This window comes from Nicotiana tabacum, chromosome 19, assembly GCF_000715075.1.
Source record: "Nicotiana tabacum cultivar K326 chromosome 19, ASM71507v2, whole genome shotgun sequence".
Taxonomy (NCBI): Eukaryota; Viridiplantae; Streptophyta; class Magnoliopsida; order Solanales; family Solanaceae; genus Nicotiana; species Nicotiana tabacum.
The window spans coordinates 98,319,808-98,341,524 of NC_134098.1; the positions used below are offsets into that span (position 1 = coordinate 98,319,808).

Sequence of the window (21,717 nt, forward strand, 5' to 3'; positions counted from 1 at the left end):
TATCATTTTGGCTTGGTACTTTAAATGAACTCCACTGTGAAATCAAGTTTCAACTTGAGCTTATGATATATACTTGTAAAACATTTTTAATAGTTTATTATACAAGTATCCATTATAGTAGTAATATTATAGGCTTACAGCCCTTGTAACAACAGAATTCGAGATGCAAGATTTCACTGAAACTACCCAAAAAGAGTGTCAATGTGGATGAAATTACGAATCTTAAACTTTTAATCCAAACGTGTTATATTAAAGCATTAAAGTTCCCTAGAACTAATAATCTGCAACTACACAACAATAATACATGCTCTTGAGCTGAAAGAAGAGATTCTAGATTCTATCCTAACACAAGTTATAGCCGATCAGACAAGTATACTATTCTGGTACAGCATGTGAAGCTTCAGAATCTGGGAATGAATTCTTGTCCAGTTAGACTACTCTCCCTGCAATGATATGTTAATATCTGTTGCAGACTTTCTCGAGTCTTGAACAGTTGGCATAGCGGTCCAGTGATTCGTTTGCATGGTGGAGGAAGAAATAATATTTTGATTTCCAGCTCCGGGAATGTTTACAGTGAGTGCATTGGAACTTCTAGGGTCCATATTAGAGCTATGGGGCGCAGCAGGAGAGACCGTTGCATAAGGTATTGCTTTGGGTTCTGCTTTCTGTTTCTTTGGCTTGGCTTCTTGGTAGTTGCTTGGTAGAAAACTGCCCACCACAACCTGATTATATTGAAAGAGCAAAATTTGAGCATAAGATTGACCACCCTCAATTATTAGAATTCTTGCAATAGTACATAAATAGGTTACCTGGACAGGACTAGCAGCTATTAACAGTCCTGCAAGTGTACCTCCGACAACACGACCATCGGGACTTGCCAAAGAAATGCTCATTCCTCCGGTTCTGCTAGTACGAGAACCCCCAAACTCTGTTGGAGTAAAGGATCCAGACAAAGAAAGGATTTCGAATCGACCCTACAAAACAATATTACAGAAGGGATTGATTACTCGTCAAATGTCACTGAGGGCACCAAGCAGGAATGCAGCTTTCTTAATGCAATAACTATGCCTCAATTCCAAACTAGTTGGGGCCAGATAAATGATTTCTCAATATCCATTCAGCTCCATTTGTGCACGTTTCATTCACTAACCAGTAATTTGTCTTTTAGGACAATTTAGAGACTATGAATGTTCTCACAAAATTTAACTTCCTTTTCTTATCATTTGTTTGTCTATCTAGTAGTCCTTTTTCTTTTCGATCAAATGATGGCCTCTTCTTTCAATTCAAACATATTTCCAAGCGAACTTGAAGAAACTGAAATAATTAACTTGGAGTAAATTACTGAAATAAAGCATATAATATCACATAAACTAAATTTTTTTGGAGTGAACTATTAAAGTAAAGCATAATACATATCTACATAAGCTAAGATATTCTGGTAATGGCGCCTCATCATATCTAAAGAGACACAAAAGACATTTGTAGTAAAAGAAAAGAAAAACTTGGACCCTGCCTTGTCAAACATGCATCCATCTCTAGCACGATAAGTTCTACTGAAATTGCTATACATCTACGATCAAACTGTGAGGCAACTTCAGCACTACAATGCTTGCGAGTAAACTATATAATGAGCAACCCTCAGTTCATATCTTTAAGTTCAATCATTGACAAGGTTCAAAGAAAGGGTGATCCATTGATAAAGAAAAATAATAACCACCATGATGTGATGCAAAACAAAGAGCTATTGACTGTTGAGCACTCAAATGACCAACCTCATAAGTCAAAGTCCCCCCTGAAGTATTTGGTTGCCGTAGAGTAACATTTGATATCAAACCAACAGCAGAAATAATGCAAATAGCTCGAGGTCCTTGCTGAGAAAATGAGATTATCTTCATTGTAACATCCTAAACAGCCAATAAAACAGTAAATATTTTCTGATTTGGAGAAGTAGCAGAGAAAATAAACAAAAAAGAAGAGGGTTGGGTAGTATTGACAAGTCCTGGTTAAAAATTCTAATTACAAAAGAAAACTCTAGTTGCATGGAAAAGGATAATGCATAAAGCATAATCTATACTCTCACAGAAGTGCAGAAACGGGCCAAATAAAATTAGAAAAGATGGTTGCTCCAATTGTAGAAGTTCTTGAAGAACATCTGACCGACTATAACCATGTAAGAAATCACTTACAGAGAAATGAAAAAGCATTCCCTTAAATCACCCATCCCTGTCCAGAAGCCGGGCTTCTTCACTTTTTAGAAATAATATCACTCACTCTTTATTCTTCAGCAAAGGAAGTTGAGGTTTACCTTTGCAAGTTATGACTAACGAGAGAATTGAGACATCACTCAACCAGTACCCCACCCAAGAAAAATGAAATATATATCACCAATTACATATACATGAAAGAGTAGGAAAGGCAGCAATAATCACAAAGGAAAGACAAACAAAGCTTTTCTATCTGTTAATGCAATTCCTTGTATACCAAAGCATACCTCACCAGCTTCAACTGTGATCATGTGTGGTAAAAAGTTGCCACCAGTGGAACATGAAATCCATTCACCTACAAGATGAGATCTACTTAATCAGTTACAAGATTTGCATTGCTAATTTTAGCACCACTAAGGGGAAATTAATCAATATGGAAAAGGAAATAATTAGCGTCCAAATTTTTTTTTGGATTCAACAAGGCTATATAAGTTCTCCCAATATCCACTCTCTACATGCAACCAAAGTAAAAATACAAGAAAATCACCTTTTTGATATTTTCTTACTCAACGAAAGAGTAACGTAAAGCTGGTCAAGTAAATTGAGAAACAGGGATTAGTATCTAATTTTTCTTTGCACAAAACTAAGCATCTAGAGAATCACTTTCCCAATTCAGAAGGAATCCATTCACATATCTACCACAGATCAGTTTGTCCCAACAGGCCCTACAAATCAATCTCTAATAATTTGTAAAAACAAATTTCAAATCTTCATTTGGCAAAAATGACGAAAAATAGAAAAGAAGATAGAAACTACAGTGATATCAGCTATGCATCATGAAATCAAGCATACATGGTCCCCTCAGAACTACAATAATTAGTACTAAATTACCAAATGGACAAATTCAAGTCCCAGGTTTCCACAAGTTTCCAGTGTCAATGTATTAACTTTATTAATGTAAAAAATAAATATAAAAATCCAGTAATACCCCATATCCTAATTATTTCAACATGTTCATATCTACTGAAGATCCCAAGATTCCAGGTCCTACAAAACATACCCACACACAAAATAGAGTTCAATAAACATCTCCATTACCTAAATTTTCTGCTCCCACTTTATTGCGAGGCTTTTTCTCCGACGCAGGCCGAGCAACACTGACTTTCTCCGACAAGAAGCTGCCGGAGGTTGGTGGGGCCGACGCCGAAATGGGCATAGGTGAAAGTGTCCGAGTGACTGCCCCATCTGGCCCATACTTCCTAGGACGGCCCCTCTTCTTCTTCTCTGAGCTAAGTGGAATGCCAGTAGCTACCGGAGGTGTCACAGCCGGCGATGTTCCCGCCGGCACCAGAGCATTTTCCGTTCTTGGTGCCATTTGATAGTTTGATGGAGCTTCTGGAGCTATCACTGTAACTCCTGAATTCATGGCTTCTCTTGACTCCATTTTCTTTAGCAGATATTATTAATGCTTTGCAACTGTAAGAAAACACAGTAAAAGAAGTGATCTTTCTTATATTTACTTCTGTAGAAACTCAGTTTAGAATCAGAACAAGTACATTTAATAATCAGCACAAGATTACATTTTTTTGTACTACTCAACCAACATTATTGCACATTTTAATAAACAGATAAAAAAGACCCTCAAAGAACTAACTAAAGAAAAAAAGAGAGAAACTTTTTGTTTCTTTAAAATTCTTCGCAGACAAACACAAGATGGCAATTCAACATTTTTACTTCACTATGTTGAAAAACCAGAAAAGAAAAGGAATGTACAGAGAGAAAAAAAGAAACAACATTTTCTGACCCTTTAATTTTCTATTGACAAAAATTAAGACTTGAACCAGAAATAACCAAAGTACAGACCAGAAAGAATGTTCTTGCTGTTTTAAAGTCTAAAGATCAGAAAAAGTAAACCAAATGTTTAAACAAAAATCCAAAAGATTTTTTAAATCAAAGCTTGAACTTGCAAAAATACTACCAAGAAAATTTTAAAGAAACTGGTCTCAGAAGACAGATTTAAGAGAAAAAAAATTAGGAATGAGAGTGAAGTTTGACTTACACTGATGTAATATATCTAAAGCTCCTTAAAACTACCTTCACAGATCAAAATTTTATGAAGATGTAAAAGAGAAAAAAAAGGAAGAAATGGTTAAAACCAAAAGAAATAAAACTAATTTTTTTAATCTTTTAGTGGTTTTTAGGAGGAAAACAATTAACAATGGCTGTTTCCCGGCAAGAAAACCAGTTTTCAGGTGGGGCAAAATCAGTTTCTTTAGACCATAATAAAAAAGTGGAAAGCAAATTTCTGAATGCAATGCAAGTTCACTAGAAAAAAACAAGACAAGTTCTTTTTTTCCTTTTTAGTGATAAACTATTAATTGCACCAAAACCAAAAAATGAAATATGATTAAGATGAATTTCAAGTCCGAGTAAAGAAGTTAAAAACTTCCACATATAATTATTGAGAAGGGTATGTTCGTAAATTAAGTGATCTATATAGGTTATATGGGGAAAAAGATAAAGTTTCTTTTTGAAAACTGGATTAAATTTTGTACAAATTAAAGCTGAAAAAGTGAAGTAGGGGACCAAAAGGTTGTCAGAGCGGTCAACCTTTTTCTTGCCGCTGACCTACCTTTTGTCCTTTTTTCCAAACGAAGTGTATATGTGAGAGGTTAAAACTTATGCCCCTGAAGTCTTCGTTTAATTACTAATCCATGCCACTGATATTATCTGGTTATCTCCAATTTGGTAATCGTCTAGAAAATATTTTTGTTTGTTGGGTGGAGAATATTAAAAATTAAAAATAATAAAACAAAATGAAGATTGTTTAGATAATATTTTTGAGAGATAACGATGGATTATAAGGTAACATTTCGACCAAACAACAAGACTTATTATAAGGTACAACGATTAGTCCGATCAAGTAATATGAAATTAATTATTATGATTTTGTAAGAAAAATAAGTTGATAGTTTCCGGGGTTCTTCGTATTGGACTTGTCTAATGTGATTTATTTTTCAAAAAAAAAAAATCTTTAGTGGAAAATGGTTTCTTTTGCAAGAAATTCCAATAATCAAACATCAAAAAATAATTTTTTATGAAAATATTTTCTTGAAAATACTATGCAACTTGGCCCGAATAATAATAATAATAATAATAATTAATTTACATTTTTGTTCTTTTCATTAATCTTGCGGAACTGAATTTCTCACACGTGGGAGACATGCAACCGAATCTATCAAATGATCCTCTTAAATATGGTAATTCAAACAATCTACTGTCTGGATTGCAAGTAGTTTTTCTTGGACTTCAGAAAGATCTTCAAAATCTTTTTCTGCAAAGAATATTACTTATCTCTTTAGCTTTCCTACATCTCTAACCTAATATTTATGTATATCTTGTTATATTAAAAGGTGGATAGTGAAACATGAGATTAAACCAAATAGTATATTGAAAAAATATCACTTGACACTTTTAAGGCATAATTTAAATAAATTTGGATAAATCTAATAATGATTAAGGCAAATTAAATTTGATTAAATTAAATTTATGGTAAAAATCAACTAAGATTGACTTATAATTTTTAAAGTAAATATATTCTAAAAGCTATCCAAAAATAAGAATTCCTATTTTAGTAGTTATTCACTAATTACATGATCATTTTTCTTCCATTTAATAATATTTATATTTTTTAAAATGTTACATAGGGAAATAAAATGATAGTGAGAATATTATTACAACAATTAGATATACTCTCTCTCTCTCTCTCTCTCTCTCTCTCTCTCTCTCTCTCTCTCTCTCTCTCTCTATATATATATATATATATATATATATATATATATATATATATATATATATATATATATATATATATATATATAGTTATATTAAAAGGAGAGTAGTATGCATTGTGGTTAAGCCAAGTGTCAAGCTAAAATGAAGCCACTTGGCAATTTTAGGACAACATTAATAATTAAAAATTATAAATAAAAACATAATTAATGGAAGTAGTTGAATGAATCTTATACATAATCTAAATATATCTTAGACAAATCTAATCTATATATCTATATTTATATCTTTTCTTCTATTTCATGTGTTTGTTTTTGAAATATTATGTAGAAAAAAAATATAATGGAACCATTGTTGTAAAAATTTGAGATAAGATTTTTTTTTATAAAAAAATATGATTAAAAAATCACACTTTGTAATATGAGCAATAGTCAAAGTTACTATTGAAATAATTCTTATATTTATTTCTACTGTATTAGAATGAGTATGGTAAAAATGTATATTAAATTTAGACAAGCTAATGAAAATCACATGACACTATAATAATTTTAAGTATTGAATAATATAATAGTAAAACTAAGAAACAAATAGAGAAAAAAATTAAAAATTTCATCATGCAAAAGAAAAAGGATAAAACTTATTTAAATTTGAGATGAGAAAGTTTTGCATAAGTAGGGTAAGAAATGGCATGCATGTGGATAAGGCCACATAACTAAAATCTAATACATAAATAAAAAAATTAAAAATATTGAATAATAAAAATAAATTAGAAGTCATGTGAGGATATTTATACTAAGAATTACCTTAGAAAATAAAGTAAAGTAAGTATACAATACTTAAAAATATTATTGAAAAATTTAAACAATTTAAAATTTTCAAGCATAGTTTAAAAATAAAATATATATTTAATTTATTATAAAAATACATATCTATCTATATTATATTAAAAAGTAGTAGTGAATAAGAATAATTAATAAAGTGTAAAGTTAATTAAAAAATCACATGAAAATGTGATAATATTACATGTTAGATAATTTTATATGAAAAGTAAGAAAAACAATTAAAATTCAAAACAAAATCTATATTAAAAATAACATAAAAGACTATTTGAATTTGATATTAGAATTTTTTTAAAATTATGATGAGAATGCTCAAAATATGAATATGACCACAAAATTAAAGTCTTGCTAGATAAAGAAAAATAACAACTTGATACCAAATTAAAAATTTAAATATACTAAATAATAATCTCATGTAGGTAATTTTACTAATGAAAATTAAAAGCTAAATTTTGTATTTTGAAACTAAAAACAATTAATTGCATGCAATACAAAAAATAATTATAAAAAAATTCAATAGATTTAAACCATTATAAAATAACTTATGTACTAATTTTTAGACTAATTCAAAGTTATATTTTAAAATAAAACATGATGTTATTTTGAGTATAAGTCAAAATATTTGTGAAAAAACTAATTAATATTTTTTAATAGGAAAGAGAATATATAGAGAGGAAAATAGAGATAGTGCGATGATACTTATATTTTACATTATTTTAAAAAAAATTATTAAAGAATACTAAAAAATGTATTGATAGATTTAAATGATGGAAGAGTTCCGAGTAAGAGGATAATAGTGTAAAAATACACTAAAGTTTAAGAATAAATTTTTTTATATTTATTGATGATTATTAATAAGGTAATAAGCAAGACATTAAGTGAATTTATAAGCTAATAAAAGATCGCATGACAGTATAACAATATTAAGTTATAAATAATGCAATAACTATAAGCAAAGAACAAAAGAGAAAAAAATTATATCTAAAAATATTGAAGGATAAGACTTATTTGAATTTGAGAAGAAAAATAAAGTGGTAGTAAGAATTTTGCTAAAATAATATGATGTAATGTGCTCAAACAAGTCAAATCACAACGTTATTTGTTTAGTGTTCTTTAATATTGACGTAAAACAAATACAAGTGCCAAAATCAAGGGGATGAGTTATTACGGTATAGAAAAAGAAAATAGGTTATCCACTATGAGATTTCAAAAATAATTTTATGTCCTGCTTTTTAATTAATCTCTAATAATTATTTACATTTTCTATATAGAAGGTTTAATTTTGAGGTTATCTACACATAATCCAAATAACCCAAATTATAATTTGACATGATTTATGTACGCGCATCGCACGGCTACTTATACTAATATATACATAACAAAGTGAAAAATAACTAAATTGAATGAAAACATGACATTATTGCTATTTTGTTGCCGTTGAAGTTGTTAATAATTCAATACAATTCTGAGTATAAAGCTAGTGTCTTATGTCTAGGATAAACTTGTAAAACACGTAAATCAAATGACATAATTATTTACGTTGTACTAAAAATTATATAGTGAAAATTAAATAAAGGATATTAACAATCAATACTCATTCAATTGACACCCCTACACCGGAAAATTGCATTGTATTGCTAGGTAATTTTTTTTTAATTTATATTTATTATACGTTGAATTTCTTTGGCTTTGCAGTTGTTTAATTTTTTATATTAGGACGCCCCTTAGTGAAAATTATAGCCCGTTGATCCACGTCCAATCCGCACTCAATAGTGAGTGAAAACGGCCGTTGAAAGAATAGTACCCAACAAGAGTCGGGGTCTATTTCTACATGGAGTTACAATGGGTGTTAGGAGTATACACTTGACGAAAGTGAATGGAATAACTAAATTATGCTTCCAAACAACAAGTTTTGATTTCTAGTTCTACGATTACCCTAGCAATTATAAGCTAAGAAAAGAAACTAGAAGCGAATGAGTGTTTTTTTAATATTTTTCCAAATAAATTAAAAAGCCTAGGGATGTGACTATAACCTAGGTGTTCTCCTAATGGGTTAAATACGTTAATACTTGTTTTATTGATTGTGGTGTATTATAGCTCTCAACTCTACGTTATTCACTCAATACATCTCGGTAAAAGAGTGATTTTGCCCAATTTGACTTTCTCAAGTCCAAATGGGTATCAAACAAAATAGTTGATATGAGCTCAAGTCGGGTTCTCACTATCTCTAATTTGAACCCTTTAATTAAGCTAATCAAACCCTCAATTAGCCCAATTCCTTGTTAGCCAAGTTATCCTAGATTAGGTCCATCTTTCTCAAGTAGAGACCAAGTTGAAATGGCATGAGTATATGTTTGCAACCATTAATTCTAAAATTGAAGCATAAACTAAGCTAAATAATCAACACACAATCATAAACAAGTATTAAATTAAGTACCCATAAGATTTATACACTAGCGTTGGGTCACAACCCTAGTAAGAATCTAGCTACTCATAGTGAGAATTGAAGAAAATAAAGAAGAAATGCTAATTAAACTCATAATCTAAGATTATAATAGTAAAATATGATTTTAAGACCTAAAACAGTCACAATTTCTAAAATGGCAAAATATAACGGTTACAACAGCTCAAACTTCGAAACTTGACCTAAAAAGTGAAACTTGTCTATTTATAGTGGTCCAAAATTCGCTGATAAAAATGTCATTCGGGAGGTTCTGCAGCCGCACAATTCTATGTGCAGGCTGCAGATTTCTTCAGCTAGCGGATCTTGAATTCTGCCGCCGTACAATTTTGGATTGTGGCTGCAAAGCATCTTCTGCGGCCGCACAATTCTTGTGCGATCCTCACTTCAACAAGGCTTCAGGTCTTGGTCTTTTGCACACTCTCTGAACTTTGAATCATTTGTCAGTGCAAACCTTATTTTACGGCCGCACAATTCATTTGTGGTTCGCACATTGGCCATAATTCTGTTGGGCTCTTTCACTTGTTCTGCGGCCGCATATGGAATTCTGCGGTCCGCACTTTCTTCTGCGGCAGCAGAAATCCTTATGTGGACCGCACTTCTTAAGTTATGCGCCCCTTCTTGCCTTGTGATTCAGAATACTCCTTTTTGCGTTGGATTTTATCATTGTAGGCCAAACTTACAACATTCCTGAAATTTGTACACTTTCATTAGTTTCGGGAACATAAATCAATACTTTCGAACTAAAACAAAAGTAAAAAGATGCTAATAAGTAGTCAAAATCTCCACTTATCAACTCCCCCAAACTTAAGTCTTTACTTGTCATCAAGCAAATAAATTAGTTCTCACCTTAGAGTTAAGGGTCATTTCAGCGAGTCAAAGATGAGCCATTCACGTATCAATTGGGACCAACAATTACCCACACTACTTATGCATTATCAATAGGGTGACAAGTCAAATATTCATGCACATATAGCTCTAATGTGTCATTTGAGCTTCAAGAATTGACTTTACTCATCAAGGACTCTTGTTCTATCATGTAGGTCATGGTGGACTTCAAACTCTTCCTCCTCTACTTTCTATTTTCTAAGCTCACTTAAGAATTTAGCACTCATTCTTAAGATTCATGAAAGGTCCACTCATCTCTCACGAGAGAATGTCATAAGTACGACTTCAAGTATCATAGGCTTGCCCCTCATGTAGATCGCCACTAATGTAAGCTCACTTGGTTTGAAATCAAGTAGGACTTCTTTTGGGTTATAATGAAGGCTTTTGGATTATGGTAGGGGTACCATATGGGTAAGTGATTACATCTTTCCTTAAGCACTCCACATTTTAATTTCTCAGCTCACAATTACCAATCCTTAGAGGCATTTTCTTTTCATTGGGGACTAGAGAGACTTAACATCACTCTTTCTTATTCATTTCATTCTTTTTTTCCCTTTTTGATTTCTCATGCTAGGGATCATTACCTCTTTTTTTGAATTCATCAACCCTTCCACTTATTCACGTTTTGCATTTTTCTTTTTGTTCTTTCTTTTCTTGCCTTCTCTTTTCATAGAGATTATTTTTTTTCTCTTTTTGTGCCTTGATACCTTTTTCAAATTCCTCATCTCTCCCCCAAACTTATATTTTAAGCCACTTATTTCACAAGTGTGTTAAAGAAAGTTCAGGTGCCAAGAGAGGGTCATGACAAAACGGGTAAAGGCTTATAACATGGTTATCAAATAAGAAAGGCTAGCGGCTCAACATGGGTTGACTAGGATAACGACATTGGTTAGCAATAGAAAGCTCAAACGTGCCAAGAAAAGCCTACAATCACCTCTCAAACCAAGCAAAACTTAGGATTTCGCCTTAAAACACATTCGGGGCAAGTTCTAGATCCTTCTCACAGATACTTGGACTAGAAATAATTCATCTCACCCCTCACACAACTAGATTGTAAAAGAGGATAGAGTCAAGAGCCTATTACGACCACATTCAAGTTTAAAGATCACTATGGTCCAATTAAACCATTCAATTATTACCAAAGTCAACTCAAGAGTCACAAAGTCACTAACTAGAGTTATTTCTTTCAAAAATCATGTCTCAAACTACGCAAACAGTTAAGTGTATTGTTACCAATTGAAGCATGATTAACTACTACTACTACCACTACTACCACCACCACTACTACCACTACCACCACCACTACTACCACTACCACTACCACTACCACTACCACTACCACCACTACCACTACCACTACCACTACCACTACCACTACCACTACCACTACTACCACTACCACTACCACTACCACTACTACTACTACCACTACTACCACCACCACTACCACCACCACTCTACTACTACCACTACTACCACTACCACCACTACCACCACTACCACTACTACCACTACTACCACTACCACTACCACCACTACCACTACCACTACCACTACTACTACCACCACTACCACCACTACTTCCATTACTACCACCACTACTACTACTACCACCACTATTACCTAAACACAAAAAAGAACTCATTCCCTTAAGAAGGTTGTCACGCTATCCATCGTTGAGACGAGTCACCCGGTTCACACAACAACTACCTTTGGAAAGAACCGTGGCGTTAAGAAAATCAAAGGCTTATTATCTACTTAAGCATAAAAAGAAGCTACTTAACAAAATAAGAGCTAATATGGAAGGGGAAAAAGAAGAATCTAATAAGCAAAAACAACTAAAGAGAGATAAATATACATAAGAGAAGAGAGAGAAGCTAGATAAATACAAATAAGAAAAGAAAGAGTATAATAAAATTATTACAGACCAAATGTATCAAAGTGTATCAATGTGTCAAATAAACTCCCCGCCCCCCCTCCCCGGGGATAAAAATAAGCATTGTCCCCAATGCTTAGCAAAATAAGAGTAAAAGAAGAGAGGGTGAAGAAAACTCCCTAAGGATACTTGGACATCTCAGTGTCCCCGGAAATGTCATCTCCCTCAGGATCAGCCAACTGAATCTCATCATCATCAAATCTAGGCGTGAATGGGTTGGTGAACATCTCCCGCACTGCCTCAGCAGTGTCGGCAACAAGGTCTGGCTCGTCAGCTAGTGCTACCAGTGCAGATGGTGCTGAAGGATCTAGGTCGGACTGGTGCGGGTCAAGCAACATATCAAAAGGAAGATCTCCAGCTATAACTAGTCTATTCACCTCCTGCCGGAGCTTGTCCACTGATTTCTTGCTGACATGGGACTTCCTCATCTTCTTTACGTCCTTTCCCAGCTCCTCAATCACTTACTCGTGATGTATCAAGGTGTCCATGATCATCTTCTGGTTCTCCAAAATCTTCTTAAATATCCCATCAATGTCAGAAGGAGCATGTGGTGCATGTGAAGGGGGCTGCACTGCAACAGAACTAGACAAGTCAGACAGTTTTGCAGTAGCTGTCTACATCCAGTTGTTGAGACTCGCCAACATCTGGGAGATTCACAGCGCAGATAGTGGAACTGTGAGCATGGGCATTGGCTTTAGAGAAACTTGAGGGGTTGTGGTAAGAGCTGAAGATTATGGTGGAGAAATAGTAGTGGCACTGGTAGAAGGCTCAGCAGAGGTTGATAGAAAATCAACTACCTCAGAAGCTACTACTATTGGCTCATCAGACAGGCCTATGGTGGTAGAAGGCTGGACTTTCTTCTTTGGGTTGCTCGCATCCATCAGATAATACTAGTCGAATGGCTTGTTAGGCTTTACCTTTGTAGCACCCCGAAAAAATTTCGAAATACGTAAGCGCTATTAAGAAAGTTGATGTGCGTTAATTATATTATTTTGTATACAGATAAGGACTATTAATATGATGGATATTAATTGGATATGATAATAAGTGTACGAGGTGTATTTGAAGTGATATAAGGCATAAGGAGAGCCTTTGGGACAAATTAAGTTGGAAATTACATGATAAACTAAAGTTCCAAATGAGTACGCATAAAACCTAAATTTGGACAAGCATATTTACATATATATAAGGATTTATGTGATGTACAACCTATTAAATGAAAGCTATTCAAGTGTAGTTTATCACACTTCAAACCGTTTGTCATTTGAACATTCCTACAAGAAGTTATGACCAAATTACCAAAGGCTAGCAGAGGAGTGAACTGGGGATGCGAAGCATCCGGGGCCGCGCCCGAAAGAAAGGCTGACAGTGAAGTACTGCCATAGCATTCGGGTCTGCGTACGAGCTTCGAAGAGGAGTGAACTGCGGATGCAAAGCATCCGGGGCCGCGTCCGAAACCCAGAAATATGGGCCTATAAATACAAAATCGGGGAAAAAGAGTATTTTGTGTATTGGGGGTTAGAGTTCTTGAGGTGAAGAGGCGATTTTGAGCTCAAATCAAGTCCAATCAACTAAGGTAAGTTGTTAATGATGTTTTGGATTGATTCTTACTCAATATACATGAGTTCTAACATCATTCTTATATCCAAATACTAGATTTCATCATCAAATCCTCAAGAACACAAAACTCACCAAAGTTGTTATTTTTCAAGATTGATCTACTAAAGTTAATTGCAATGCTTCAAACTCGTTTATTATGAGTAGTTAGAAGTATTTGAAGCATTTGTTACAAGTTTTAATAGTTGAAAGATTGGATTATAAAACTCTAGTTCATGGCATGAATAGTACTTTTGAGAAAATAAGAGAGAAGGTGAATGGTAATCTTGGCGATGAAATTTATGAATACAATGAAACTATGGAATGGGTTACTAATGTTGGTCCCAATGGATGTTGATATTGTAGATTGAAGTTGCTTAGTAAAGTAGATCGTTGTATTATCATTAAGGGGTGAATTTCAGTTTCGGATCGTTGGCATTGAATTGAGGAGACAAGAAAGCATTCAGAGGTGGATACGCACGGAGTGGAAATTTATTTGGCGATTTGAGTTGTTGGAGAATTGTAGCCAACTTATGAGCCATTTATGGATATTGATCAATATCTTAAGTCATATTTTGATGTAATTAAGATATCGACTTGTTGATGGTGTTTGAAGATTTTAATCAACATTGGAATGATGGAAGAGGATTGAAAACTTGTGAATGTAAATAAAGCAAAAGCGAGGTGAGTTGATTAAAACTTACTCTACTTGAGGGACTTTCTCTAAAAGCATGTTTTGAGTTAATACTTAAGTTGTTTGCAAATGTGCTTTCGTGCTTCTATTTTTGAAGTATCAAATATTTTGGGAGTTACTTGTGTATACCGAGATTGACTTCGGATATATTGTGTTCATTGTCATGAAACTACACGTGTCAGTGTAGGCATAGATGGCCACATTGTGGTATAGACTACGACAGAGTGTTCTCCCTCGAGAGAGTACTATTTTGTGCTATTATTAGCATGGCTAAGTCAATTTGTATGACACTACGATGAGACGACCTGAGCAAGTAGTGTATATGATACTTGCCACTAGGTACATAACCTAGTTGGCCTTCTTATGTCGGTGATGGTATAGTACTCCCAGTGAAGGTAAGGATAATTTTCTTATGTTTAGATTAAGGAGCCAAAAGTGATTGTCACGACCCAAAATCCACGTGACCGACACCCCGCACACTACCCAACCTGTCACAACCCAAAATCCGTTAAAGGTCGTGATGGCGCCGGACACCACTGTCAGGCAAGCCAACACTTAATAGTTAATTAAATTCTCATTTTTAATATTTTTGAAATCGTAAATTTACTTTAATTTATCTAGTAAAATATGAACTTAAAAAATAAATAACAATATTTTTCCAATTTCAATACTGAACATCTCATAATAATTCTAGAACCCGGTGTCACAAGTACATGAGCCTTTTCTAGAAATTTAAAATAAAATACAATAACTGTCCGGAATATAATTTGGACAGGAAAGAAAATACAATACTCTGAAGGAGACTCTGCTGATTGCGGTGCGTCGTATAGAATGCAACTCACCTAAGTTCTCGCCATAATCGCGCCTTTGCGCCCACAAGGCTGCTAAACATATGTGTACCTGGACAAAAATGTACAGCAAGTGTAGTATGAGTACGTAAATCAACGCGTACCCAATAATTATCCCGCCTAACCCCGAAGAAGTAGTGACGAGGGGTCGACTTCGACACTTACTATGGGCTATAAATAGGATATCAATGATATAATTAAGTATGGATTATATGAATGGTTGCAAGCGCAATATTTTGAAGTAAGTAAGCAGTTCTTTCATAATTAAGAAATCTCCAAAAATGTATCTCCCATTATTTAACAATTTAACTCAGGCCGATGAGGCAATATCATTATTTATAAATTTCAAGGCAAGCAATACAAGCATGCGCAAATCATGCCGAGGTCGTACAGCCCGATCCAACAAATATTTAAACTGTGCACTGCGAGAGGGTCGAATGGCGCGAACCATAGATGCATCTATTTAATATGCCGAGACGTTCGGCCCGTTCCACAAAGATAAACACATTCAAACAGTCAATCGAGACTTCATCAAGGGGGAATTATCCAAGGAAATGGAAATTTCTTTTTTATCAGTCAAGAAATGATGTTTAGCTTTTTAGAAAGTTTATTTACCAAGTTCGATATGATTTAAGCATTTTAAATTGACAACAAGGTTGTGAATATTACAAGTATAGCATGCTTTTGAGTCCTAGACTACCCAGACTTAAGCATAATAGTATCTACGCACGGACTCTCGTCACCTCGTGCATATGTAGCCTCCACAAATAGGAGCACGTATTGATTTATTTCACCTATAGGGTAAATTCCCTCTTACAAGGTTAGAAATGAGACATATCTTGCTATGAAGTTCTATAACCGGCTTTCGATCCCTTCAACAACTTGAATCGATGCACAACGCTCCAAAACTAGCCAATAATTATGCAAACCCATTAATATATACTCAAATACTCAGTATAATTCAATTTATAGCAATTTCTAACCCCGATCGAAAAGTCGATAAAAATCACCCACGTGCCCGGATTCCAAAAACTTTCAAAGATAAATTTTACCCGTAACCTCACGAACTCAAATATATTATTTATTCTCAATTCCATACCCAATTTCATGGTCAAAATCCAAAAATACCAATTTTAGGCACAATTTATACTAATTTCCATGTTTAAATCCTTATACAAACCATGTATTTAACTTATAATAAGGGGAAATCACTTACCTTGGTGTTGATGACGAAGAATGAGCTCCAAACTCTCTCCAAGACCGGCTCTCATGGAGAAAATGGGGTGAAAATGAGCCAAACCCTCATTTTTAAAGAACACACTGCCCAGCCTCGACGTTCGCATCTGCTGTCTCTTCGTCGCATCTACGGTCTCGTAGGTGTGGCCAAAACCTCGCACCTGCACATTCCCTCTACCTAGCACGACTCCGCACATGCGCCTTTCCTTCCGCATCTGTGCCTTCACAGGTGCGGACATACCCTCGCACCTGCGCTCCCAGACCCTTCTCTCACTCTCGCACTTGCGACGCACCTCCGCATCTGCGACCTCATAGGTGCAGACATCCCTTCACACCTGCGGTCACTGCCCAGCTTCGCCCAAACAACACATGCGACCATTGGCTCGCACCTGCGACCCTTATTGCGTAGGTACGATCATACCAGATATCAGCTGCCTCATCTTTTCTTCCAAGTCCAAACTCGATCCGTTAACCATCCGGAATCCACCCGAGGCCCTTGGGACCTTAACCAATTATACCAACACATCCCAAAACACATTACGAACTTAGTCGAGCCTTTAAATCACATCAAACAATGTCGAATTCATGAATCGCACCCCATTCCAAGATTAATGAACTTTAGAATATCAAACTTCTACATTCGATGCCGAAACCTATCTAACCGTGTCCGATTGACCTCAAATTTTGCACACAAGTCATAATTGATATTACAAACCTATTCTAGCTTCCGGAATCGGAATCCTACCCCGATATCAAAAGGTCCACTCCCAGTCAAACTTCTCAAAATTATCCAAATTTCTAACTTTCGCCAAATGACTCAAAAATGACCTACGGACCTCCAAATCCACTTCCGGTCACGCTCCCAATACCGGAATCACCATACGGAGCTATTCCCAGACTCGAAATCCCAAACAGACATTGATAATATTAAAATGCACTTCAACTCAAATTAGTAAAATTCTTCCAAAATACTAACTTCTGCAATATGTGCCGAAATGCTCCCGGGGCAACCAAAACCCTATCCGAACATATGCTCAGGTCCGAAATTATCATACGAACCTGCTGGAACCTTCAAATTCTGATTCCGAGGCCGTTTACTCTAAAATCCAATCTTAGTCAATTCTTCCAACTTAAAGCTTTCAAAATGAGATTTGTTTTTCCTTCAGCGTATTAAGTTATGATCAGTTCCTTCAGCGTATTATCAAAATGATCAATTCCTTTAGCGTATTAAGTTATGCATGTGATTTGTGGCGGAACGTGCGAGGCTTGACGACCGCCGTAATTGATTTTATTTGGAGGAATTCAAGTATTATGGCATGTTATTTGTAGATGGATCCCGGAAGAGTTATGGTGGTTTAGACCACTACTTGAGGTTGGTATTTTTTGCGGATATCAGAATTCAGTCACGTGTTGTAATGGTTCTATTGAAATGAGTTAAGTATAAGGTTTCTATATGATGAAGTGTTTACCCTATTAGTGGTTCAGAAGTTATAATAAAATTCTTGTACTCTTGCGCATTGGTGTGATTAAGCGCATCAAGTAGCATGGAATTCGAAAGTTGAGGATTCGAGATTGCAGTTCGGTGTTGACAAGGATGTCATGAGCTTGGATGAGCAGGAAAAAGTATTTAGATGTTTAAAGTAAGATGGTATTATTTCCGGCGTCACCTAAGGTCGATGTCATGTGTAAGGGACTTTGTGTATTGATTTGTGGATTCTTGATTTGCTTTACAACTTTAGTGTGGTCGGTGGTATGGATGTGCAGACTTGTTACCTGGTGCAGAAGGTCGTGGGAGCATATCCCACGGGAAGATGGTATAAGTATGACGTGTAGTCACTTGATTGAGTGAATATTAAAACCAAGTATGAAGATTGTGGCGATATCGCTTATTCAAGAATTTATGCATGGAGGGCGCTCGGTTCATTTGGTTGTGGATTGTGGAAGTTTGTTCCGGTTATGATGGATGTTCTTGTATGTTATGGGAAAAAGGGTTATTATGGATCCTTGAAAGGTTATTAGCCTAGTACGGTGCGATCAGAATTGTCTTGAGGTATGTGGATAGATTTAAATATGAATATGGGCTCTATATCAGGCCGGATGGGTTCATTTCAGCATAGCGCTCCTTATGGAGGAGTATTCGGACGTTGGATGTCATTTTGTCGACAGCTATTTCAGGTAATACTATATTGTGTCGTGTGAGTTGTGAAACGGCTTGTTAATTTCATGTGTGTTGAGGTTCCGCATAGCGATGGTGTTATGTGAGAAGGATGGCTCTCAAGATTCAGATCATATATCACACCTTAATTGTGCTTGGGTTTTGTAGCGTATCGCACTGTCGGTACTCCCAGGGATGGTATTATGCACTTAGCGTGCTTGTGTCCGATATTCAGATATTTTATAATAATGAGCATTTTAGCTCGGTAAGTGTTTCCTTATAGATTCTTTTTGTGCGGATCGGGTGGCACACCTCCACAAGTATGTTATTTGGATCGGGTTGCACGCTGTAACAGTGTGATGTTGAGTACAACCCCTTAAATTCTATTTTGCGTGTTTTGTGTCCCATTTTCCGAGGAAGGTTCATGACACCTTTTCGGTTGTCTAATTAAGTTACGTGGGTTGAGTAGTCCCTTCCAGAGTTCATTTTCCTTATGTATCATGTTCGAGTTGGTAGCTTGTTGGCACATTGTGGCATCACATGAGACTTTTGATCGTGTCTGAGGTGGCTTATTTTCTGAGCATCTTGTACTGGGGTGAGACGAGATTATTGGATCCGGGATCAGTGCGATCGGATTATATGAAGTATAGCAAAAAGAAAATACCATTATTTGGTTATAATGGGCTGATGATTCTAGTCAGGAGGAGAGACTCAATGATTTGTTGACTCGGCAGTCGGTTATGAATTTCTACACGTCTATTATGTCGTTAAGGTATTGCAAGAGTTGGAACCAGACTTATATATGTCATGAGGTGCATGGTGAGCATCATTATTCGGGGGATGTCGACTATTATGATTATAGAATGTTATTATGGTCATGTGAATGTTGCGGTGCATGGTATGAATTCGACAAAGGTATGCAGTTGTGTTTTGGTACATCGTGTGGTGATTGATAGGTGTTTGTATGTTAGAAGCAGGCCTGGGAGAGAATTTCGGATGTTGGAACTGGGCTCTAAGGCTTATTTGCCTAAATAAAAGAGAATATCTTCAGATTTGATCGAGCTAATGTGCTCAACTGAGTTGTGGTAGCACGGGTAGGTGCACGAGGTGTTAAACAATGATTTCGGACAACTCTGGCGCAGTTCTTAGCACGTTCGAGGACGAACGTATGTTTAAGTGGGAGAGAATGTAACGACCCGATCGGTCGTTTTGAGATCTAGCGCATCGTTCAGTAGTTTGAGGCCATGACCAACTTCACTTCAGGTATTATGACTTGTACGCGTAGTCATAATTGAGATTCAGGGAGTTCACAGTTGATTTGGAAAGAAAATTCTCATTTCAGAAGCTTTAAGTTGGAAGAATCGACTAAGGTTGGATTTTTGAGTTAACAATCTCGGAATCAGGGTTTGAAGGTCCCAACAGGTTCGTATGATGATTTCGGACTTTGGCGTTTGTCCGGATCGGGTTTTGGATGACCCGGGAGCGTTTCGGTGCCTATTGTGGAAGTTGGCATTTTGGAAAAATTTCATAAATTTGGGTTGAAGTGCATTTCAATGTTATCGATGTCCGTTTGGAATTCCGAGTCTGAGAATAGCTCCGTATGGTGATCCAGATATTGAGAGTGCATCTGGAAGTGGATTTGGAGGTCTGTAGGTCATTTTGGAGTCATTTGGCGAAAGTTAGAAATTTGAAGGGTTTTGAGAAGTTTGACCGGAAGTGGACTTTTTGATATCGGGGTCGGATTCCGTTTCCGATTTCGAAAGTTGGACTGTAATATCAATTATGACTTGTGTGCAAAATTTGAGGTCAATCGGTCGTGATTTGATAGGTTCCGGCATCGAATGTAGAAGTTTGAAGTTTCAAAATTCATTAAGCTTGAATTGGGGTGCGATTCCTGATTTCGATGTTGTTTGATGTGATTTGAGGCCTCGAGCAGGTCTGTGTTATGTTATGAGATTGGTTTATATGATTTGGACAGGGTCCCGGGGGCCTCGGTTGTGTTTCGGGGTGGTTACGGACCAAATTGGAGATGTTTGGAACTGATGTGTCTGGTTTCCTTCTTCGCGAACGCGAAGGAAGTCCCGCGTTCGCGAAGAAGAAATTTTGGGGATGCTGGATTTGGCCTTCGCGAACGCGAAGGAGGACTCACAAACATAGAGAGGTGCCCGAGGAGCCTACATGAACGCGAGGGGCCAGTCGCAGACATGTAGAAGGAAATGGAGGAGTTGGGCCTGAGGTCGCTTGGCCTTCACGAACGCGAACGCGAAGGAGCAGGTCAGTTGGTCATCGCGAACGCGACGAGGAGGTCGCGAACGCGAAGAGTAAATGTTTGGGCAGGAACATTTGGCCTTCGCGAACGTGAGGCATAGGTCGCTAACGCGATGAAGAACGGGGCCTGGACAGATTGTTTTAATTCAGGAATTTTGCCCATTTCAGTCATTTCTCTCTTGGTTTGGGCGATTTTGGAGAGGCTTCAAGAGGAGATTTTTGTCATCTATATCAAGGTAAGTGATTCCCACCCATTGCAAGTTAAATACTTGGATTTTGTATGGATTTAGACATGCAAATTTGTAAAAATTTGGGAATTTAAGAGGAAAACCCAGAATTTGGTATTTGTGGATTTTGATCACGCATTTGGGCATATAATTGGAAATGAATTATATATTTGAGTTTGTGGTGTCATGGGAAAAGTTTATCTTCGAAAATTTTCTGAATCCGAGCACGTGGGCCCGTGGGGTGATTTTATCGATTTTTCAAGCGGAGTTGGAAATTGTAATAAATTGATTAAGTATGAGTATTAGAGTATATTTTGATTGGGTTGCAACTTATTTGACTAGTTTTGGAGCGACGGGCATCAGTTTGAGGTGCTAGGGAGGCTTTGGAGGCGGTTATGGAATTTCAGAGTGAGGTAAGTCTCCTTTCTAACCTTGTAAGAAGGAATTTACCCCATAGGTAAAATAAATCAATGTGTGCTCCTATTTGTGGGGGCTACGTACGCACGAGGCGACGAGAGTCCGTGCGTAGCTACTATTATGCTTATGTTCGGGTAGCCTAGGACCCAAAAGCAT

General features: G+C 36.0%; 1 protein-coding gene across 2 annotated transcripts; it reads right to left on the reverse strand.

The window, feature by feature from the left end:
• Positions 1-160: 160 nt before the first annotated feature.
• Positions 161-4,626, reverse strand: LOC107831334 (AT-hook motif nuclear-localized protein 1-like). Of its 2 annotated transcripts, none has more exons than XM_016659096.2 (6): positions 4,264-4,626; positions 3,303-3,680; positions 2,492-2,559; positions 1,773-1,904; positions 810-974; positions 161-722 (listed from the first exon to the last, which is right to left on the reverse strand). In XM_016659096.2, the coding sequence occupies exons 2-6, from the start codon at positions 3,646-3,648 to the stop codon at positions 435-437; spliced, it is 999 nt and encodes a 332-aa protein (XP_016514582.1). In that variant the 5' UTR covers positions 3,649-3,680; positions 4,264-4,626; the 3' UTR covers positions 161-434. The 2 variants fall into 2 exon arrangements, with proteins under 2 accessions (XP_016514582.1, XP_075094341.1); XM_075238240.1 differs by having other exon boundaries at positions 1,773-1,871; positions 4,264-4,599.
• Positions 4,627-21,717: the final 17,091 nt, after the last annotated feature.

Excerpts from the sequence above, each read along its gene's own strand:
- LOC107831334 (XM_016659096.2), bottom strand. The coding sequence starts at position 3,648 with ATGGAGTCAAGAGAAGCCATGAATTCAGGAGTTACAGTGATAGCTCCA. Across the intron at positions 1,905-2,491 it reads TCACAGTTGAAGCTGGTGAG|GATGTTACAATGAAGATAAT; the intron begins GTATGCTTTGGT and ends TTGGCTGTTTAG. Across the intron at positions 723-809 it reads TAGCTGCTAGTCCTGTCCAG|GTTGTGGTGGGCAGTTTTCT; the intron begins GTAACCTATTTA and ends CAATATAATCAG.